Source organism: Pelodiscus sinensis, chromosome 2, assembly GCF_049634645.1.
Source record: "Pelodiscus sinensis isolate JC-2024 chromosome 2, ASM4963464v1, whole genome shotgun sequence".
In the NCBI taxonomy this organism is placed as follows: Eukaryota; Metazoa; Chordata; order Testudines; family Trionychidae; genus Pelodiscus; species Pelodiscus sinensis.
In genome coordinates, this window is record NC_134712.1 from 150,940,761 (window position 1) to 150,965,225 (window position 24,465).

General features: G+C 41.2%; 1 protein-coding gene across 4 annotated transcripts in view; it reads left to right on the forward strand.

Annotated features, from left to right (window-relative positions):
- TMEM245 (transmembrane protein 245) overlaps positions 1–24,465 on the forward strand; it is a 147,653-nt gene that overhangs the window by 35,103 nt on the left and 88,085 nt on the right. For 3 of the 4 annotated variants that reach the window (XR_012901837.1, XM_075921638.1, XM_075921640.1), the window contains exons 7-11: positions 3,848–3,871; positions 13,598–13,702; positions 15,986–16,068; positions 19,705–19,795; positions 22,584–22,682. Coding sequence is in view for 3 of the 4 variants with exons in the window: in XM_075921638.1 (XP_075777753.1) it covers positions 3,848–3,871; positions 13,598–13,702; positions 15,986–16,068; positions 19,705–19,795; positions 22,584–22,682 (402 nt within the window). In the remaining variant the exon portion in view is untranslated. The remainder of the gene's footprint in view (positions 1–3,847; positions 3,872–13,597; positions 13,703–15,985; positions 16,069–19,704; positions 19,796–22,583; positions 22,683–24,465) is intronic. The other variant, XM_075921639.1, reaches the window with a different exon arrangement.

Consider the following 24,465-nt stretch of genomic DNA (forward strand, 5'->3'; position numbering starts at 1 on the left):
CCATGTATAACAGCACGATTATGCCTACAAATGCTGGGGCACGTGGCAGCGGCCATGTTCATAGTGTCCCATGCTTGACTATGGGGGTACGTCTAGACTACAGGCTTTTTTCGACAAAGGCTTTGTCTATAGATACTGTCGACACAGCCTCTGTCGAAAAAGAGCGTCTAGACTACAACCAGTACTGTTGACAAAGCAAGCAGCTTTTTTGACAGTCTAGACGCTTTTTCGAAAAAGCACACTTTGCATACAATAGCGCCTTTTTTCAACAGAGTACTATCGAGAAAAAGCGTTATTCCTTGTAGAGTAAGGCTTACTGCTATCAACAAAACTTCCTCGTTCTGTCGACTTACTATTGACAGAATGTGGTGGTAGTGTAGACACCAGTATAGTTTTGTTGACAAAAGCCCTCTTTTTTTGTCAACAAAACCCTGTAGTCTAGACACACCCTGGATGTGACCATTACAAGCCTGGCTACGCACAGTCTAATAGCCTTGCATTCATCCTTTGAACAAACATCTCACCATGCCTAACAAGATAAAATCCTCCCTCACAATGTATGCGTAGGAGTCCCCTTCCAACAGAATCTGCCTGTAGTAGCAATCACGAAAGATGCCTCGCTTCTAGCTTGGGGTGCCCATCTATATCTCAAGGTTGTACAGGGTCTGTGGACCCACAACGAGATCAAGTACCACATAAATCTGCTAGAACTAAGTGTGGAAAGGAATTCTTGCATGCACGGTCTTCCCCTGATTCAGAAAGGAATAGTGCAAGTACTAACAGACAACATCTCCACGATGTACTACATCGACAGATAGAGAGGAGCACGCTCACACCATTTATGCCAGGAGGCCATCCACCTCTTGGAATGGTGTATCCCACAAATTATACACCTGGTCGTAACCTACCTCTCAGGCAAGGACAATCCACTAGCAGATAATCTAAGCATACAATTCCTACCAACCCACGATTGGGGGATAAACCAATTAATGCTCACATGCCTCTTCAAGAAGTGGGGGTTCCCAGTCGTGGATCTGTTCACTACACACAGAAATGCCCATTGCCCAAAGTGCACTCCAGAACGGGCATAGGCCTTCTTTCCCTGTGGGATGCTTTTAGTATAGAATAGAACATACACCTGGCATATGCATTTCCACCATTTTCCCCTTATACAATAGGTGATCCTCAAGATCAGACATGACAGAGCCAGAGTAATAATAATAATAGCACCCAAATGGCCCAGACAAACCTGGTACCCGTACCTTTTACAGATGAGTGATCAGCTACCACATCAGTTCCCCTCAGTCACGTCTTTGCTCACACAGCGAAATGGTCAGATGCCCCATCCAGCCATCCACAAGTTATATTTCCAGGTGTAGATGCTAGTTGGTTAAACGCCGTGGAAAGGACCTTCCTGGAATCAGTGCAGCTTATCCTCACAAATTCCAAAAGACCTACAACAAGAAAGACATAACGCAGACCTATTCCTGAGCTCCGTTAAGGTACACCTTGCTTCGATCTCCAATCTTCACACCCCCATACAAGGACACTCGATCTTCATTCACCCTCCTGTCAACATTTTATACGGGGTCTCCACAACATGTTTCCTCCAGGCAAGGACCTGATCCCAGCATGGGACCTGAACTTTGTGCTGAAGGTCTTTACGGGCAAACACTTTGAGCCTCTCACCACCTGTTCTCTACTGCATTTATCAATGAAAGTGGCTTTCCTTGTAGCTATCACCTCTGTCAGACAGGTTGGTGAAATAGCAGCTTTAATGGCAGATCCACCGTACACAATATTCCATAAGGACAAGATGATGGTTCAGACTCATTCCAAATTCCTACCAAAAGTACTTAACTCGTTCCAGTGCAGTGAACCTGTACACTTACCTGTCCTTTTCCCTAAGTCACACAAGAACAACAATGAAGTAGCTCTCCATACCCTGGAAGTCCGCAGTGTACTTGCGTTCTATCTACAACTAACAAAGCCTTTTCAAAAAAAAACCTTGGTGGTTCGTTTAATCAACAGAGAGATCACAGGAATTGCCTATACCAAAACAAAGACTATCAAAATGGGTATCTAGTTGCATTAAACTAGCATATGCTTTAGCCCAGAGAGAGCGACCACCTACCATGTGGTCTCACTTGACAAGGGCAATGGCAGCCACAACGGCATTCCTATAGGGTGTTCCCACAGAATACATCTGCAGAGCCGCCACATGGGCATCAACACATACCTTCATGCAGCACTATGTGCTCCAGCCATTTGCTGAGTCAGAAACAAGATTTGGCCACACAATTCTCTCGGTCATACAGGCTCAGCAGCTGAAGCTCCCACCTCCTACTACGAATCCTGCTTTGTAATCACCTAAGGTGAAACACCCATGGGGACACTCCTCAAAGAAGGGAAGGTTACTTATCTATGCAGAAACTGGAGTTCTTCAAGATAGTTGTCCCCGTGGGTGCTTCACCATCCTCCCCTCTATTTTGGAATAGAATACGTCTGGATCAGAGAAGGTTTCAGGAGGGGAGGCGGGGCATGGCTGCACATGCACAATAGCCTCCTCGGAACATATGTTGGCTCCTCACGCACGTAACCGGCTATGGACACTGCTGTCACAAATCTCTGATCGTGGGCTCAGTGGCGCTGAAAATCCTAAGGTGGAGCACCCATGAGAACAGTCACCTCGAAGAACTCCAGTTACTGCACAGGTGAGTAACCTTCCCTTCCTTTTCAGAAAATGGCTTAGCATCTCTTCTGTAGTTTGACTGGCTCGTTACAGATAGCATATAATAAGTTTTGATTCAAGGAACTCTTGATCTGTACAGCATGCATATTAATGTTTCTATGAATTTTATATTCCTTTTCATAATATTTCTCATTGGCTGTGCATGTAGTAATACTTATAGGATAATAAAATGAATGTATATCACAATAGATATCAAAGGACACGAATATGTCTGAAACTGTATGTTTGGTCAAAGTTGGATTTCAGTCAACTAGTGTCTGAGATGTTGGTTCCTGATATCGCAATAATGTTCCACTGTATTTAGAAAAGAACTTTCACAAGTGTTGCATTGATTTTTTTTTTTAAAATTTGGCCTATTATTATTAATCTGTAACTACTAAAGACAAAGGGATGCTAATTTTAAGAAGTATTAAGACAACTATATAATTATGCTAACAAAATATGCTTGTGAAGTTTATATTCATTCACTGCATTTCTCTTTCTAAATATTATGCATATTTAGGCTTGAAATGATTAGATTATAGAAAAATGTCAATAAATATTGATTTCACCATACATCGAACAGAAAAATATTTCTATACATAATCAATTTACAGTTAGGCAAAGTAAGAAAAATATTGCTTGAAGTTATTAGTATTTGATTTAGGGATATTTGCTTTGTATATTCTGACATGTAATGATGAATTGCATTTTAATCATTATAAAGTTTTCCCTTGTTGATTCTGTGTTTGCCATAATTAAATAATTAGTTTTATCTCTGCATAATCCCACAATTGTGAAAATGTAAATAGATAAAAGTAGAAAAAAAAGCTTTGACGTATTGGTATCTATTATAATTATAAGTATCTTAAAAATTGAATTCTGCCACCCTTTTGCATTTTTCCGATAAATCCTGATGTATTGCATTACAGATTTCACTATTTCCTGCTGTAGTTTACCTTTGGGTGTGGAATTATTTAATTTTCATTCTGTGGATGACTTTGTCTGCCTTCATTTCTAGTCACGCTATTACTGCATTCTTCAATAATCTTCCACTGTCTTCTTGTCTTTTTTTCCCCTCTGCTCCGTCTTCCTTCCCTCTCCTCCCTCCACAAGCTGTGGCACTGGCTTAATAAGAAGGTAAATAAAGTGATTGTGATTCCAACTAAATTGTGTCCTTTTTGCAGCATGAACATGCTTTTCTCTGTAGTTCTCTCTCCCAGTTGTTGCCCTTCCCCTCTCACATCTAAGCTACTGGAGGTCATATAATGCCATCTGATCTATTTCTTTTAAATAAAATGAAAGCATTTAGTTAAATGCCTTGTATAGCAGGATAGTATATTAGGGTTTTTCTTTTGTGGACTTGGGTTCCAATAATTTTTCTTAAATCTTAAAATTTGATCTCTGCCTAATCCCCATCTGTACATAACAAAGCCAATGAATAATTTGACTTTGTAAGCATTTATTTTCAGTGGTATATAAAGGTGTTTACAAATTTACAGGGGTAAGTTGAGAAAGATTTGAGTGGAATTGTACATATTTCCTGCAATATGACTGACTCTGATCAATGTTATTAGGCTTTTACTTTAAAAAGCACCACATTTTCACGTTCTGAATTCTCACATTCTTTTTCAGAGGGACTAATAAAACAAAATATTACTCAGAATGGAATGATTGCTAAAGGAAATGAGGAACACCTAAGACAGCAAGTAGGAGGGAAGACTGCAAAACAGTTACTGTAGTTAAAAGAAAATAATTTCTCTTCTGTGAAGTTCATAGGAAGAAAAATAGCCATGCAATCTAGATGATACACAATTTCATCCTTAACTCATCCTGTGTTGCTGAGGTACATCAGTGTACATATTTCAGTTCTAAACAGGATGAGGTTACTGGGGATGTTAAATTTCAATTAATCAGGTAATCAAGTAGTCGATTGATGGTTCTTGCTACATTTAAAAGGTAGAAGTGCAGTGGTCAGGACCCAACGTGAGTGGGGACTGGTTCAGTCCCTGCTCGTGCTCTTTTCCCACTGTGACCCTACCTTCCTTGTCTCCCCTCCCATGAGATGGTGCTGGGGGGAACCAGCTTTTAAGCCAGGTCCCCCCAGCACTGGCTCCTGCTCCCCTGCTTGCTGCCTCTGATACAGAGGCAGCAAGGGGGCAGGGGAAGCGACTAGTCAGGTAGTGACTTGACTGCCCGTATGCTTATCAGGTAGTCAACTAGTCGCTAACATCCCTAGAAGCTACTACACTCCTGCAAATTGCAGCTTTCATTGTCCATAGTAAGAACTTCTAGCCACTGCAGATGTACTAATGTAATGTGGGCAAACTCTTATTTTTGACAAAGCCTTAGGACAGGTCTGCACAACAGCCGAAGTTCAGTTTAAGGCATGCTATTCCAGCTGAATAAATAACATAGCTGTGGTTAATATACCTTAAATCGAGCTTTGGTGCTCTCCTTGCAGCAGGCAGAATGCATTCCAATTTACTTCCCTAACTCCTCGTGGCATCAAGGAGTACTGGCACTAACAGGAGTGCCTTCAGCATTGGATTTAGCAGGTCTATGTTAGACTTGCTAAATCGAACACCAGAAGATTGACTCCCACAGTGTTGATCTTTCTGCAAGTATAGATGTGTCCTTCGACTCTGGCAGATCATACTAGCTTCACAGGAGAGCTGAAGAAGAATGCTAGTGAAACTTGTATGAAAATCAAGGTGGGAGATCTTGCATCAAAAGTACAGTATTAAAATACAAATTTCAAACATAAATTCCGCAACAGGAAAGGCATTCAGATACACTAATGGTTGTAGATGGGTGGCATGCAGCCTGTGGTCCAGAGAATGTACACAGCTCATTGGGGAAAGCTGCCTGCAAGTTGTTTACTTTGCATCCGCAGGTTTGGCTGTTCTCAGCGTTCATTGCCTTGGTTTACCATTCATGGCCAATGGGAGCTGTGAGAAACGGTATGGGCCACAAGGACTTGTTTCCTACAGCTCCTATTGGCTACAGTTCTCTGCTCCTGGCCAATGAGAGCTGCGGATGGTCATATCTGCTGACGCAGTTTAGTGACCCGCTGGTGGCTTAACCTGACAAATTGTGTGCGGGCTACAGGTTGCCTACCACTGTTGTAGATATATACGGATTTAAATTAATAAATGTTCAAACACAATATAAAGGGCAGGAAGTTAAAGGTTATATCTTAAACAGAAAAAAACACAACCCCAAAAAGCAAAACCAAATAACTGGGAATGAGCTACATTTCTAGCACCTACCTCTATTGTCATTTATATCCGTACTGGTGAGAGAATCCAATTAGCTGCCACTGCATAGAAACTAGATGTTGTCTGTATGAAGTATAGTCTCTTTGATCAGGTACATAATGTACAGCTTCCCTTGTGGACTGTAGTGTGGAGTATACACCTGGAATGTGGTGGCTCTGGCCCATGAGGAAAGATGAAAGGAATACTGTTGTAAAATCAGTCCAGAGTGAAGCTAGGGATGGAGAAGGAGATATAAAGGTGTTTTCTAAACAGTCTTGGTTACAAATAGAGTTGTCAATTAATCTGCATTAACTCACATGATTAACTGAAAAAAAATCCCAATTGCAGCTTTAATTGCACTGTTAAACAATAGAATTAAGTTGAAATTTATTAAATATTTAGATGTTTTTTTACCTTTTCAAATATATTTATTTCAGTCAAAATACCAAATTAATAGTGATTACTTTGTTGTTTTTGTTTGCAAATATTTGCACTTAAACTATATCAATATTTTTTCAGTTCACTTTGTACAAGTATCGGAATGTGATCTCTTTATTATAAGAGTGCAAATAACAAATGTAGGTTTTCTAATTAAATAACTGCACTCAGAAACAGTGTAAAACTTTAGAGCCTACAAGTCCACTCAGTTTTACTTCTCGTTCAGCCAATCACTCAGAAAATTTCTTAGGTTACAGTTTGCAGGCAATAATGCTGCCCCTTTTTTGCTTTACAGTGTAACCTGAAAGTGAGTACAGGCATTCACACGGCACTAATATAATGTGTCTTGCAAGACATTTACATGCCACATGAGCTATAGATTCTTATGTCCCTTGATACTTTTAGCTACCATTTCAGAAAAACGCTTCCATGTTGATGATGGGTTCTGCTCAATAATCATTCAAAGTCTTACAGAACAGCACATGTTCATTTTCATCATCTGAGTCAGCTGCCACCAGCGAAAGTTTGTTTGTTTGTTTATTTATTTTATTTTATTTTATTTATTGGTGGTTCAGGTTTTGTAGTTTCTGCATCAGAATGTTGCTTTTTTAAGGCTTTTAGACCGGGGTCGGCAATAATTTTTTGAAAGGGGGGCCACTTTGCGAATTTCTGAAGTGATTGCGGGCTGGCCTGAAAGGGGTGGGGCCTCAAGGGAAAGGGGTGGAGCCAAGAAACTTCACTGCTCACCGATCCTGATTGGCCTGGGGCTTGGGGAGCATGTGAAATCTTAGCCTCTCTGCCTGCCCTGCCAGGGGCACAAAGTGCCTAGAAAGAATATCCAGCTGTTTTGAGCATCTGGCAGTTCCCTCTGGTTCTGTATACCGCTGGTGGTGGGAAGAGACTTCATACACTCTCCTTTTCCCCCAAGTCTCAATTGACCTGGGAGTGGTAGAGCAGCCACAAGCCTGTAGCCCTTTCAGTTGCTGCTGTTCAAAGAACACTCAACTCTGGCTCCAGGAGCTGTGAGCCCTTTAAATAGCAGCAATTGAAAGGGTTTTCACCTCTCCCAGCGGCTCCCAGGCCATGCATTAGTGGCCGGATTAACGTCGTGATGCTGTGATGCTGCTGCCCAAAAAGCAAACACAATTCTGGAACGTATTAACAGGAGTGTTGTCAGCAAGATACAAGAAGCAATTCTTCTGCTCTGCTCTGATTAGACATCAACTGGAGTATGGTGTCTAGTTCTGGACACCACATTTCAGGAAATATGTGGAGAAAAGAGGAATGAATAATGTCTAAAAAACATGACCTATGATGGAAGACTGAAATAAATGAGTTTGTTTAATCTGAAAAAGAAGACTGAAAGACATGACAGATTTCAAATACCTAAAATAATGTTATAAAGAAGGTGTAAAATTACTTTTCTTAACCTCTTAAAATAGGACAAGAAGCAATGAGCTTAAATTAAATCAAATGGAGGTTTAGATTAAACATTAGGAAAAACTTCCTGACTATCAGGGTGTTTCAGCGCTGGAATGAACTGCCTAGGAAAGTTGTGAAAGCTCCATCATTGGAGATTTATTGTTTTTAAGAGGAGGTTAGACAAACATCTGTCAGGGGTAGAGGGTGTTTGGTCCTGAGCACAAGGGACTGGAATTGATGACCTCTGAAGGTTCTTTCCAGTACTAGTATTCTGTGATTAAGAGCTTTCTATCAGGGGCTGCTTTTAAATGGGGAATTGGGTGAGTAAAAATTACATCTTAATATTACTTACTGAGTCCAAGGCATTGAAGATATTTCAGTAGGCTAGCAAGTCTTGCTGTGTATGGCACTGTTTATGGAGTGGATTTTAAAAATACCTTTCATATTTGGTAAAATCAGCGACTCCTGCACTGGTGTTAGGCAGCTCCCTAGCTTGTACTCATCTGCACTTTTTCACCCTAACCCTGATATCAGAGTAACTGACCTCACTGGTGATAAATTATTTTCTTTTAACAGTCCTAAAAATAATTAATTAAATTAATTCCTTACCAGAAAATATATCCAACCTGATTTATTACTTTATTTTAGGGGAACAAATTAAAATACACTGAAACAAAGGTGTTTGCATAAAAGTAAGATCCTCAGACTGTTTGTATTTTATCACAAATATTTTTCAGATGTCTATATATACACTTTACGTGTGTGTGTGTATATAGTGTAATATTGAAAAACATTTTATGAAATCAGCATTCATATATGTATAGCTGTCATTTTAAGATGCATTGACTTGATGTAATTTTTTCATGATGTTCAGTGCCGTATAAAATATAGAAGGCATAATCACTCTCCTAATTACAATACATTTAAATATGCTTTTTCAAAATTTATTTCTAATACAAACTGTAGCTTTAAAAAAAAACCCATTGTTAGTGTTCATCCTAATTACTTGTTTTCCAAATGATTTTCTCCGTGAACTCTTGAATGCTTGTACTTTGACTCTTCTTTTAGTTTTCAGGAATAATTCATTTGTTAATTTTGGTTTATTTTTGAAATGTAAAGATAAGTTTATACCCTTCCCTTCAAAACTCTGACATTTTAAGATAGTTTCCACTGATAGTTTCCAATGACTGCATCTTAGAAATCCATATTTTTTTTAAAGAGTGAATGACCTTCTGTAGCTTAGCAATCTGGTTTCTTTCTATTCCTTGATTTAGATGCTTTGGCAACATCTGCTTGTAGCTATTGACTAACAATTAAATTAGAAGCTAACATTTTACAATACTGGAATAGCTGCTGACTAATTTTTAGACTGTGTTTTTGTGTGCATGTAATGTATTTTAGGAAAGTCTATAAGAATGAGCTACAGAAATATGCACCAGATTCAGTGGTAAATTTGAACTGGTGTAATTTATACTTATTTTTTTCCACTCCTTCAGCATGTAAATTGAACCACCTGTGAGTTGGAGTTTATTTTTTAAATGGGCCATTACAGTCACGCATGTATAGGAGCTGCTGGGTGCACAGCATTTTTAAAAACTGAGACACTTACTAGGTGACTAAACATGTATTTATCAGCCTTTTTTTAGGCACCCAGGATTTGAAAGTCTTTAAGACTCCCTTAATCTCTCTCTGGTTTACAAGGACGTAACCTGTGCCCCTTATTTCATTCTTTGAGCTCACCTATTGAGAGAGAGAGAGAGAGTCTAAGGCTGCGATACTTGTATTTTGAGGGGCCAGATGAAGGGGGTATATCAAAAGTTAAGAGGAGGCTATAAGTGAATTAATAATAAGGAGATCATGCTTTCATTTACACCTTATTACACCCTTATTCTCTTCCCTTTTCAGCCTTTCCCTATAGACTACCTGCAAGTAGCATAAAATCAGCCTCTTAGAACTTACCTATAGTAAGGACATGGATGACACTACTGGTTCAGTGACTCCAGTGAGAGTCCTACTTTCCAAGACTCTAAAGAGTTCCAGATCAAGCCAACAGTTTATACAACAGTAACACACTAAGCTACTAGATTAATCTATGCTGAAACATTATCATCACTGGTACTGTTCGATCAGTGCTGACTTTGATGGAAATTGCTCATACAGTTCCCTAAAGCAGATATGGCTATGGACTGAATAGCCAGTGGGACAGGTTCAGAGGTGATATGTAAACTTATTAATTGGATGTCTATTTTTCACAGACTGATTCTAATTTTAGCATACCTGTTGATGCTGGAAATAAGAGCTAAATTACATTAGTTTCAATTGTCTCTGAATTTGGCCCTCTGAATAGAATCCACAACTTTTTTTGTAGCCTAAGAAAGAAATAAGGTAAATTACATACATTCAGGTGAACATTTATTTATAATACAATATTTTAAGGCATTATATCTCTTTTATTTTCTGTCACTGTGCTATGAAAATCCTTAGTGTATAAAAACTTGGGAAGGGCAAAACAAACAATTTTCAGTAGTTTCCTAGGATATGTCTACACTGCAGAGCTATTTCGGGGTACTGAAAGTATCCCAAAATAGCTATTCCTCGTCTGAGGCAACTCGTCATTTCAAAATAGATAATTCTGACATCCTACAATCCACGAAGGTTAAAGGGAATTTCACAATAGAAATTTGATGCTGTGTAGATAGTGCCAAATTACAAAATAAGCTATGTAATTTGCGTAACTTATTTCAAGTTAAGAATGTTGTGTAAAGACACTTAGAAAGTAAATAGTTCAGAATTCAAGCTGGTGGGAATTTTTCAAACTACCACCTTGCAGTCAGCTGATCTCTCCACCAATAGCAACTAGAAAATGTAATGGTCACTGAAGCGTTTCAGGATATGGTGACAAACAATGAAAATTTCCATGTTTTTCTCTAAGAATTGTGCTGGGAACTGCAGGTTTTTTGAGATTCCTTTCTGCAGAATATAGTATAATGCAAGTTTCATTGCAGGAATTTGCAGATCTCAACAATTACTTCTCCAAAGAGAGTATCACTTTCACTGGCTCCACACTGTATTCTGAATGGTTTCTCTAAAATGCTGATTTTATGCCTTGAGACAAGAAGTCAGTTGTAATGGAGTCTCTGGGTAAAATCATCAATGTATATTAGGTGTTCATATACGAGATATAATTATGAGATTCAACTACTATAGCTCTCAGTAATTTATCAGTAAACCAACTTAATATGCAGGGATAAGGACAGTAATAGAGAAATAATTCCTATTACTTGAATGTTTGGTATTCCATGACACCAAGGAAAAGAATAGCCACTAAAATTATCAACACAACCACTGAATATATAACCATTTCTCATTTCAAAATATCTGTTTGCAAATTGCCCTTGAACTCAGTTCTATTTTAAAGTAAATGTTTAGCGCACAGGTCCATTTCCCATGCTAATTTATTTTACTCAAGTGCTTTTTCTGATTTCTGAGCCACAAGAAATAGAAAAAATAAATTTTCCTACAGTGAGGTTGAGCAATTTTTATTTAATCAGACTCCTGTCATATTGTTCACTCTTTTCTAAAGTGCTTTCTATACAGCCATGTAGTTAAGATTTTTCCTTCTTTGAATGACACTAACACAACTTCATGAACCTGAAGTTGTGCGATTATGGGTTTGGTTTGGTAAAATCAAAAGGGTACATCTATACTACAGCGTTAATTCGAGTTAACTTAATTTGAAATAGTTAATTCGACTTAAGCTAATTCAAATTAAGACATCTACACACAAAACCTATTTCGAAATAGCACGTGCACACTGTGTGGACCCTGAACCGAAGTTAAGGCTGGCTGGTATCAGTGCCGGCAGGGCATCAGGTTAGGACTTAGTGTTTGGGGCTGCTGCCTGAGTCTAACTGAACTCCGTGCTTAAAGTGACCTACTCTCACCCCGGAAAGACAGTTCTCAGGGTTCCCCGCTTGCTTGTCTACCTCAGAGGGGGACAGCAAAGCAGTCCTGTCTTGGAGTGCCCTGAGCGCCCGCACTCGGGACACCACAGTACTCGGTCACATGGAGCCAGAGCTGCCCCTGGGCACGCCGGTGCGTTTCGTGGGGTTGTTGCCATCAGCCTGGCGGCACTTGCTGTAGGCTGCCATCCAGGAGGTCCATTGGGGGGCTGTCAGGATCCAGGAGGCGCTGCGGGAGAGCATCTACCCCGAGGAGCCCTCAGAGCCACCCCGATCCTCCCCACCGGGGGCTCGTGCCCCATTCCTCCCTCATGTCCTTCCACTTACTCCTCCCTAGCCCTACTTCCTGATGTCAGACAAAAGACACATATGTTCAACTCGGTTTATTGAACAAAACTGGGGGTGGGGGATGAATCTTTGGGGAGACTGGGAAAAGGAGGTAGGAGAGGGGAAGGGGAAACCTGGGGGGAGGGGAAGCTCAGGGCCCAGGGTTGGAGGTCTCGCTGGACCAATTTGATTGGCATGCAAACCTGCTCCTGGGTTTGCATGTGGCCTTTGGTGGCCAGGCTGGCAGCTATCCTGCCATAGATGGCTGCATTCCTCCATCTAGTGCGAGATCATAGATGTTGGGGGCATCCCCCCCCCAAACTTGAATAAGGTCCATGATCTCCACTCTGGACCAGGAAGGCACCCACCTTCTCTAGCCCCTGTCAGGTACCTGGAAGCTGGCAGACTGCTCCTGGAGAGTGGTGGAGAGCTGGCTGCCAGTGGCTTGCTGGCCCATGTTTTGGGGCCACTGGGTCATGGTTCCCAGTGGCCACTGCTGGCTCTGGGCTGGCAGGCTTGGAGCTGGCACAGGCACTGTGGCCAGAGTCTATCCCTTTAATGGCTCTGGGGCTGGGGGAGAGGAGAGTAAGTTTTCCTGGTTGTGCCCAGAGTGGCCACCAGGGCTCCCTGGGAAGGGCTGGAGAACCCCTATTTAGCATTAAGTATCTACACAGCACTTAATTAGAAATAGCTATTTCGAATTTGGTGTTACTCCTTGTAGAATGAGGTTTACCAAATTTGAATTAAGCGCTCCGCTATTTCGGATTAATTTCGAAATAGCGGTTTGCAGGTATAGACGCTATTAAAGTTAATTTGAAATAACAGCTGTTATTTCGAATTAACTTTGCAGTGTAGACATACCCTAAGTGTGTTTGTATTTATGTTCAGGCTGCCTGCACTGAGCTCAGGTAAGGCTTGAGGATGCTTAGCAGCGTTAAAAATTGGGTTACTTATGTAGCTATTGCATAGAGGCTTAAATGATTAACTTCAGCCACCCAAATTTGAAAATTATGGTTGTATAGCCCACATGGGTAATTTCCCAAGTTTTGGGCAGATTATTGTGACCCTAAGTTTCTCTATTATTTGAAGAAAAAAACTAAACCAAAATCTGAGTTGAGAATTAAAATGAGAGCTATTTTCTTTGGATCAGATAACAAAATAATTTAAAATGTATATTTGCTTTGCTGAGAGCTTGCTGTGTGATTCACAGTAATGTTTAAATTTAATTTGAAAAATCATTTGCATTATAACATTTTCCTTAGTTGTCATTATGTTTATTACTTATTAATTGTTTGTATCTAAGCTTGGGCATAAATAATACTTGCTTATGGCCTGACTTTTCAGTCTTTTTGTAAAGAAACTTCCTATGAAATCCAGGATTGTCATATTGGGCCAGTATCATTTGAATAACAAACTGATTTTTATATGCCATAATTTGTTTTTGTTTTTCTGCACAGATGATCGTGTGGCTGGAGAAAATGCTTGATAAAATCATTAGCATTTTCATAATATTTTTGCTAGTGATAGGAACCCTTCTCCTAGCCCTGCTCCTTACGGCAAAGGTACAGTACATCAAGAAACATCAAATTGTTCTTTTAATCCCCTTTTTAAGTGAAAATATTACTGTAGCACTAAAAAGCAAGAAGGCTTTTTTGAAATATTTGATAATCAAATGTTCTTCATTCTATCCTATTAATAATATGTATAGGTGAAGAAAAATTTTTGTATATGCAAAATATGTCACCCTAGTAAACTGTGTAGTTAGAGAATTGTGAGCCATGTTATAATTTTAAAATAGTAGCACTAGAATTATTTTGCAATCTGTTATAACTGCTTGGTTTCAGTGAGTAAGGAAGATACCTTCGGATTCCTTTTGCATCAGCATTTTGTGTGTAGAATATTACTATTATGAAACTACTTCCCATACTTTTATCTGAAGGATGATATTCAAATGCATTGAAAATCATTTTCAGCATAAATCTGTAGAAGTATGGGAAGAGCATACATTTGTATATAAGACCATCTGCATCTCACACTTGTAAATATTTGTGAGGTGTGTCGGTACCCATATCCACATGTAGGTACCCATAATCATTTTGATCTTTTGACACCATATTATCAAATTAAGATATACCCAAATTCATGATCATATTTTCTGAATCTGATTTTATGTAGTTAGTTTTTCTTACCAGTAGAAATCACTCACTTAATGTGAACTTTTTTATCTACAGAATTCTGTGCCACTCTCTACTTGCAGAATTCATGTCCCCCCACAATTTTTTTTCTCTGCTGCTGATGCATTGTGCTGAAGCGGTGATGCAGTTACGCTTCTTGTCTGTCAGGGGCTGTTGTGTTGCCACAACAGAGGGTTGCTGCTTCCATTGAGGAACAGCAAGACAGGAAGAGGGGAGAGGGAGGAGAAGAAGCTGAGCTCCTTGCAGCACCCTGCTCACAGGGCCAGGAGAAGAGGCATGGGACATGGCACATGAAGATTCTGGGGATTAGAGATGAGGCATCAGAAGAGGTAGTAGGGAGACAAACTGGCATGGTATCTGAATCAGGTATGGGGAATTCAGGGTCACGTGAGGGTGGAGGAGGAGCAGGGATGGCTGCATGAAGGTACAGGGATACATGGGGACGAGGAGGTGGGAGAAGTGGCTAGCTGAGTAGAGGTACAAAGACAAATTGGGACGGGGCAGATGTGCCTGATCGAATGAAAGTGTAGGGGTCGACCAGCGGAGGCTCCACAACTCCATAATAATTTTTCCACCCTTCCCCCCTCTCCCCAAAATCCTCTGTTTCCATACTTCTCATACTCATGCCCTACAGCCCTTGAGTTTTACTCCCGAGCTCCTTGCAGCAACTACTTCCCTGTTCCTCAGCTCTGCACTGCTTCTGGGTGGTGTAGGAAATATGTTCGGTATTGTAGTTTAAATAAGTTATTACTCCAAGTTCTGTATTAATAGAGCTAGTAAGGAGTCTATTAGAAAAAAAAATCCTGATTTGTTTGTCTTGTTACACACATTTATTGATGGGTGTTCTGAAATCATCAAATAATTGAAACTAGCCTGATAATATTGTTGCTTTGACAAATATTCAGAATTTTAATTTTTTTTGTGCACAGTTCCTTGAAATGTTTTTGCTGATTGTGTTCACATTAAGGACTTATTGATCATTTTTACTTATACTCTGTTTTTTTTAATTACAGAGCCCATGTGGCCATTCAGTCTGTAGTTAATGTCAATTTTCCCTTTTATATGATGTAGAATTTATTAAGAATATTGAGTATATGAAATCATAAGTTTTAGCAAGTGTGTAAACATTTAACACATCTATTTCAAGATACAGGTAACACTTTTTCTAAGAAATATATTTTATTCTAGAATTAAACTAATTCATTTAATAGCATAGTTGTTCATTGTAGCACAGAAAATGGAGTGACGTTCACATTTCTTTTATTCATGGCTCAAAAATAAAATTAGTAGCGGTACACTTACTTTAGGATTATGTAGACTCTTTATTTTCAGTATCTTACTGGTCAGTGAGTCTAGATCATAGTTGAGAAAACAATTTACAATTTCTGGGTTGTTGACCACTTGTATATTATCCAGATTCACAAAAAAGACTGGTAATTTTGAATTCATTAATTTTTGGATGTAGGAATTCAGCCCTTTTAAAGGGACTCTACTTTGTATCTTTCTGTCTTGAAACATTTCAAGAGCCTGATGTTTATAAATTGAGCACCAGAAATCACCAATCATTCTTGAACATTTTAGATGTAAATATCTTGTTAATTCAGGGTATATAACACTTTATATTGTTTCTTTTGTCTCGGTTTAACTCAGGTACATCAAGAAAGCGTTCACTTGATTCAAGTCACAAGCAGCTTGATCAATGAGACTGTTGCCAATCACCCAGAATGGGCAAAGTAAGAATGCTGAAATTATGAGTAGAGTAAATACTCAAGTTTCAAAGTGCTCTTATGTGCATTTCTTATATTTTTAAAAGACTCATGTTAAATGAGTGACTCTTTCAGGCATGCTGCTGCTTCCCTTCCAACAATTCTGGTGCAAATTTACCTTCCAGTCAATCCCTTGGACTAGTGATCGCTTGTGAATGTGAAAAGGCAGATGGGAGCTGAGCCTAATGATTTAATTGTGGACTGGTGGTGGCAGAGAGTTGTGTAATTTCCTGAGTGGTATCTGTTTTAAAATGGCTTGTCTCCCTGGCTGTAGTTCAGGAGAGCAAAAGGAAGATAGCTACATAATCTGGACCAGAAAATTAACTGGGAAGCCCCTTTATAAGATTGGAGGAATTAAGGCAATGCAAGCCCCTGTAAGGGTACCATGATGTCTGGGAAACTTTTTTGAGGAACTAATAAAATTGGGGGGAAATCTTTTGCAGTGGATTAGCAAAAAAGGAATTCATTTGGAAAAAAATTTAGTGGGAAATATAAGCGAAAATAGTGGAAGGGGAGAAGCATATAGTATCTACATGCAGATAAAAAGTATTCAAGTGCAGAGAAGTAGTGGGAAGTAGAGATGTTAAATTTAGATTAATTGGCTAATTGAATAGTCAATGCAGTTTGACTTTGAAGTGTAGCAACAGCAGGGCACTCCCATGTGCCCAGCAGTGTTTCAAAGCCTGCAGGCAGCCTGCAGGCAGCTGAGGACTCTGGGGAGCCTGGAGTCATGATGCCCAGGGACAGCTGGGGTCTCTGGGGAGCCCAGCATCAGGCTCCACGCGGTGTTTCAAAGTGGCATTGCCACATGGAGCCCGGGGGCAGCAGAGGACTCCCAGCTGCCCTTGGGCTGCACGCAGCGTTGCAAAATGGCAGACCCTGGGCTCCATGCAGCGCTGTCTCTTTGAAACGCTACGTGCAGCCCAGGCCAGCTGGGCACTGTATGTGGTGTTTCAAAGTGGCAGCGCTGCGTGGAGCCCAGGGTCTGGCCGCGATGCTGCTGCTTTGAAGCATCCCGCTCACCTCCTTTCCCCCCTCCCCCCATTGTTGTCTCTTTCTGATAGAGGCAGCAGGGGGGAAGAAGTGACTAGTCGAATAGTGTGTAGTTACTTCCCTAGCAAACATCCCACATCGTTCACATCCCTAGCAGAAAGATTAGAGGGAATATTGTGCAATAAGGAGAGCAAATTGGAATGGAAATGAAGGGAAAAATTAATGGAAAGGTAAAAAGGGGGCAGTTAGGGGAAAGGGAGGGAATCACTCTGTGTGAAGGGAGTGCTCACAGTGGATTGTGTGAATAGCAGAGATTGAAAAGATCGGTCTGAGGAGTGATTTTTCAGGTGATATGATTACAGAGTAAGTTTCATCCTTACTTTTATGGTGCTTTAAACAAATGAATATTGGCTATACTTTACTTTTTCTTTAGTCCCAAATTGTGTATACCAGTGATAGTCAGACAAATAGTTCTTTAAATGTGTCTGTGACTCTTAGCAACATATGATATTAAAACACTGCAGGACTTGAATTATTACCCAATCAGAATGCTTTTACTCTGTTAACCAGTTGTAGTTGATTAAAATAATACTTAGTCATTTTGATGTAAGAATGATATATATATATATATATATATATATATATATATATATAATATAAAACCAAACTTTTCCATCATACTGTTTAAATATGGGGGCTGTGCCCTCTTCTCGCTGTGCTTCCCAGTCCCCCCATGCCAGTCCCCCTATCGTGGGGGGGTAGTCTGTTCCAGCTCTGTCCCCGGCCACCAAGGAGGGCCAGGTTGTGGCTGCGCCAGCCAAGGTGCCCCCCTAAATATTTCCTGGTACACTTTAACATATTACGTTAAACAAAACTACATTGAAGTACACTAGGAAACCTTTAATGCACAACGGGGTTGACATAGACCACTTAATTTAAAACACATTGCTATGTTTAAAAATCACATACAGTATGGAATATTATCCCACCATGTAGACAAGCCCCTGGTTGGCAGCTATTGTAAGATTCAGACCTTGCATTCTGCATACATGGTAAAAATCTGACAAAAATGAGACTAATACAAGTTGGCAGTTGTAGTGACCAACTAGATTAAAATGAAAAACTTAAAAAAACGATCAATAGTCTAGTCTAGATCTGAAGAAGTGGGTTTTGCCCATGAAAGCTCATGATGCCATCTACGTGTTTTGTTAGTCTTTAAGGTGCTACAAGACACTTTGTTTTAAGTTTTTTCTGTTACAGACTAACTCGGCTACCCTTCTGAAGTCTTAGATTAAAATGGCTGATAAGCAGTAGAGTTGCTAGATATCCGTTTCGATTGGAGTGCCTATTTATCAGATTTTTTTCCTTGACTGGAAGATACGATTTTATTTGATTTCACATTGGAAAAAAAATTGATTCAAGCCTTGTTAAATCATCCAGCAGGCTCTTATCAAAAGACTTACCCTACTTGCTTTCGGAGTATGAAGTGTATATAAGTTACAAAGTGGGCAAATGAGAGATCAGAAGCTTCCAATACCATATAACTGTATAGGGTTTTTGTTTTTTTTGACTGTCAGAAGCATCAGTTAATAGCTTATTGAGGTGAATGAAGGCATTTTACACCTCTTCTGGACCAAATACTGCTCCTCCCAGCATCTATGGGGAACTGTATTCTTTTCTGCACTGGTGGGGCAAGATTTGGGGAGCACCGGTGCATTGAGGCTTGAACACTCGTCACATAGGATATGTCAACACAGAAATAAAAGACCCACTGCATGGCTGTGGCTGGCCCTGGTCAGCTAACTAGAGCGTGCAGGTCTAAAAATTGTTGTGCAGACACTTGAAGGTCTTACTGGAGCCTGGACTCCAGCTTGAGCTTCAACACCTACATAGCAGTTTGATAGCCTCTCAGGCCATGCTCAGTGAGTCCTAGTCAGCAGACCTAGGCCAGCTCCAGGTGTTCATTTACTGTGTAGATGTATGCAGATTAGCCCTCTTCCTTTAGAGTGACCTGAAGGGGAATGGGAAGATTTTTTTTTCTCAGTACTAAAAATAGTCTCCAGCACACACATTTTGAGTTGGAATAGGATTTGAGCAGTGAGTAATTTACATAACTTTGTATTTTTAGGCTGTCTGTCAGTTCAGAAAGACCACGCTGTATCTGTTTATAGTCATTTCATATTTGGAAGGCTTTCATTGCAACCATATGAGCTTGAAAGATAAGGTTTCCAAATTATATTTCCAACAAAGCAGCAAATCCTAAGAACCCAACAAGTGGCTAAACAATTATATTATAGCATACACATAGATCAAAAAGATGTCTTCTAAAGTTAAATTTGATAAGTTTGGAGTACTTTTCCTAATCAGCCTTAGAGTGAAATGTAAATGTTATAATCTTTATCCTCCGCTGCTTTGTATATTAAGTTGTTCTGTCATTGTAAGAGGAAGAATTCTAGTTTTAACAAAGATGTTAGTTGATGCATATTTAAACTATAGTTGCTTGTTGGTTGGAAACCTTTTGTAATCTTTAGTGTTTCAGGCATTGTAATGAAATGGTTGAGAAGTATTGGAGATAATTTTATTTATACTTTCCCTCCTTAAAAATATCAGCTGGCTTCCAGAAGCTCAGGTTTTTCAAAAAGCTCTCAATTCGGCTGCTAACAATGTATATCAGTATGGCAGAGAATGGATTACACATAAGGTAAGAACACCTTGCTAATATTTTTTTTTAATTTTAGTGTTTTGGTTTTTATTCTCTTGCAGAATAAGAGAATGATCTATTTCTATACAGTTTTTTCCTCCTTGTAGATGTCAGAGTATTTCCTGGTTTGCTTTAGTTACCTTGAAAAGTTGTTTTGCAGAAAATTGATAAATAGATTGGAACAAATAAGGCTAAATGTGATATTTGTGAATGATTTTAATGATCTTCCCCAGGGCTGCTGGAAGCTGCTTTTAAGAGCTTGAAAAAGGAGAGATTTATCCATCTCCCTTGTGACTATCCATGTAAAATCTATGGAAAACGTAATTTGTTTCAGAAATTGTTCTTAGTAAAGTATTTTCCTGATGACAGAATGCATTTTTGTGAAAATGACTATTTTTATCCAACCCATGATCTTCTGAAGTTCCAGTCTCTAAAGTACAAAGTTAATTGGAGATTGGGAGTTCAGCATTCCTTGGGAGGGTGGCAGTATCTGCTCTCATAAACATTATGACATCTAGCAGACCTCTCGGATCTCCTAGGGAGGATTGACTATATCAGAGTTGGGGAACCTTTTTTTATGTCGGGGGTTGCTGACCCACAGAAAAATCAGTTGAGGGCCACGCACAAGTGAGAAGCAAAGTAAGAAACCCCTGACTTAGAAGAAGAAAGACACTCCCTGCATTCCACTTCCACACCAGAGCCTAAGGGGTCCCAAGCTAGCAGATTTTGTGTGTTCCAGCCCCGTGCATGGGTGGCAGGGGGACTGGAGAACCAATTTAGGCTCCCCAGTTCTGAGCCAGGTAACCTGGGGGCTGCATCTGGCCTGTGGGCCTGAGGTTCCCCACCCCGGACTATATAGTATATTTTGACAGAAGTTTGTGCTTAGTGTTTTATTAGGGAGGCGTCTCATTTCTGTTTCCAGTTAATGTAGCAAAATTCCTTGTTTTGAGTAAGGTCATAGGCATGTGCATGGGGTGTGCTGGGTGTGCCCAGGCACACCCAAATGTCTCGGGCCGCCTAGCCCGACCCATTTTTGCGCCCGGGGCCACACCCGGCCCAGTGGCACGGTGAGGTGCCCGGGAGCACCCCTGCCTGGCCCGGCAGCACGGCGTGGTGCCCCTGAGGCGCCCCGGGCTAGGGCCCGGCCAGCCTGTAGCTTGGGCTGGCTCTGACTCCAGCCCTGCAAATAGGAAGGCAGAAGCTGAAGGTAAGGTAATGGAGGGGACGGGAGGAAAAATAAGAGGAAGGGGTGGGAGAGGAAGGGGCTTGTGCTGAGGGGAGGGGGCAGGTCAGGAGAAGAAAGGGGAAGGCACCAAGGGACAGGGTGGAGGAGAGACAAATGCCAGGGGCCCAAGTGGAGACAATGAGGAAAAGGGCAGGAGGGGAGGTGTCAGTGGGAGAGGAGACAGAGTGATGCTGGGAGAGGAGAGGGTAAGGGCACAGGAGGTTAGAGGGGGAAGGGAGAGGTGCTGGGAGAAGGCTTGAAAGAAGGGGTGGGCATGAGGAAGGCAGGGATGGAGCAAGGCATGTGTGAAGGCACGGGCATGAGGGGAATGGGGGAGAGGGTGGTGAGAGGGTGGGCACCAGGGAAAAAGGGGGCAGGGGTAGTGAGGGAAGGGGGAGGCACCAGGAGGATGCAGGGCTAAGGGAAGGTGCAGGTGCCAGGGAATTCTGGGGGTAAAGCAGAAGGGCAGACACCTGCAGGGGAGGGACCAACACCAGAAGAGAGGGGCAGGGCAGGTGTGTAGAGGGAGGTGTTGGGAGAGGGGATGAGGAGGGGTAGCTCACATGATTAGAGTGGGGCTACTAGAAGAGTGGGCACAGGGGGCAGAGGAAGGCTGATGGAGGGGGGCAGGTCTCAAGAGGGCTGAGGGCAGTGAGAAAGGCAGGAGTCAGGACAGCAGAGGCAGGTGAGCGGTTGGGGGGGAGCAGGCACCAGGGGAGCTGATGGAGCAAGGGGTGGAGACATGGCAGCAGAGGGAAAAGGTAGAGGTTTATGAGATATTTATTAATAACTTGGGTGCCACAGTGGCACATCCAAACAAGCCACATGAACTCAGTACTGGTGCACAACACAAAATTCATTCTGTTCATGGGAGGAAACTCTGAAGGAACACTTTCCCCAGCCTCTCCACCCCCGAGTTAATGTCACACACATTGGGTTAATGCAACTTCAGGATAGTTGCATGAGGGGGGGTTTGGTGAGGGCCAAATTAATACCTGTTGGTAGGAGGATGGTGGGAAAAGTCCTTGGAGGGGGACGTGTCACATGATACCTTTTACTTCTGGTTATGTGCCCATCTTGCCCCCAGAGGGTTACCTCCAGAGGTGTGGCCAATGGGGATCAGGGGCATGGTTAACAGGGGTCAGAGGTGTGGCTAGTGGGGGTCAAAGTAAATTTAAAAAAAATTCTTTGGGTGCACACCCTAATGAAATGTACTGCGCACGCCTATGGGTAAGGTGTTATGTGCAGTAAGCTGCAATATTTAAAATGCATGTTGTGTACTTGGAGACACTATTGACTTGCTTGGTATTTTTGGACCTTAGCCAACCCTTCAGTGAAAATCTAATGTGCAGAGCCCTGTAATCCATGGATATCTGCTTTATATCTGAGTATCCACATGCTTGGATGTCAATGCAGTTATCCGTGGCTCATTTTTGCAGATGTGAATGCGGATGCACATTTTTTTTAATCTGCTCAGGGCTCTACTAATGTTGATGGTTCTGGCTTTAAGTTCAGCTAACTTTAAGTTTTTTTTTAACATAATCAAGAATATCTATATTTTAGCTCCATAAGATATTGGGAGAGAAAGTGAACAACACGGCTGTGATTGAAAAACAAGTGTTAGAGCTCTGGGACAGACTTTATCACTCGTGGTTTGTGAAGGTGAGTAATTGATACCCATTACACATATCACTTTTTATGTCTGACTGATTCAAGATAAGTTTTGAAAACATGCTAAGTAAGAAAGAGAGGTTTTAAAAAACTTGTAATGTGTAGTAAAAGAAATGAATGAAGTGTTAGTCGAGACATATGCACAAATGAGATCTCTCTAGAACCGGGTCATTAACCTTTTCAAACCTAACAGCCAAACTACATCAAAATTGAGAACAAGTGGTCAACAAAGAGCCAGTGTAAGTGTGCCCATTTTTGCATGACTGAAAATAGACAACTTATTATTATTGATAATTGATATGATCAGGGCTCGACGAACCGCGGCGAGATCTACTCGCCAGCCCCACACCATGCATGTGCCAGACCAGCACTGCGCATGCACGCTGCGCCGGTGAACGGGGTGAACGGCTGAAATCTACTCGCCACGGGCGAGTAGATATAGTGATTTGTCGAGCCCTGGATATGGTGATTAATAATGGCATAAATGAAACACTGTACTCACAGCCTTTATTTAATTGGACTTCTGCTACTGCTGGGGGTATACTTTGGGGGGGTGTAGGAGTCAAGTGCCTAGGTGTAGCAGGAGCTCAGAGCAGGGAGTTGGGGTGTGTGGGAGGTTCAGGAAGCAGGGTAGGGCACTGGAGAGAAAGGGGAGAGAAGTAGAATACATGTGGGGTTCCTCGCCAAACTACCTTATCTGGCCAGGGCTGGGCTGCTGCACCCAGGCAACAATGGCTGGATGAGGGGCTAGGCCAGGATCACCACAGCAGGATTATGGCCTTTCCTCCTACCCATTCCTCAGCAGCAGGGGGGTTGCTGCCAGCCTTTCCTGTGGACAGATGGGGACTAGACCGCAGGGACTGCCCCAGAATTGGGGCTGGGTACAGGATGCTGTGGCCATATGGGAACTGGGCACTGATTGGGGCCTTGTTGACAGCTGCCCGAGCAGGGCCGCTGGGGCTGTCCTGTGGAGTCTGCCCCAAGAGCATGGCAGCTGGGGACAGACCATGGCAGTCAGATGGGGGCAGGAGCTAGGTTGCCACAGCCACATGGAGGCATCTGCCACCACTAGCTCCTCTCACTATCCTGACTGGGAGTGCATAGGCATCCCCTACAGTGCGTCCTCAGCCAGCCCTATAAATGATCAGAGTGATTGAGCCAGCTTTTGTTGGAACCCAGCTGTTCCTTACTGGGGCGCACCACCTTACTTTCACCTGTGGTTAAAGGTGAAATAGACAAAAAAGACCATTTTGACATGAGTAATTATGCGTTTTTAAAATGTTGAATTTATTTTCATTTTACTTTAAAAAGTTGTGTATATTTAGGGAATAACAAAAGAGCCATATTTGGTTCTGTACTGATCCATATTTGGCTTGAGAGCCATAGGTTGTTGATCTCTGCTCTAGAATTAGGTTTCCAGTTCATCTAGAATATAATATGTATTTATATGTGCTACTTAAGCGAAGTTTGATGTCTGTTTTAGTATGTCAAACCTTTGCATTGAATTCTTATTCTTTGAAAGTAAAATGAAAGCTATTTGTATGTATATTTGCATAAATGAATTAAATATTTATTTGAATATGTAATATAATAACATAAATGAAACATTGTAATAATTGAATATTAAATACTAATTTGAATTTGTGACAAGCAGTTTTCTAGTTAAGTGTATTTCCATTGAATCTGAATTAAGTATGTGGTAGCATTCATATTATGGAAGATTCTGTATGCTGGAGTCTCTTAGAACACATCAGAGTGAACTTAATTTCATGTG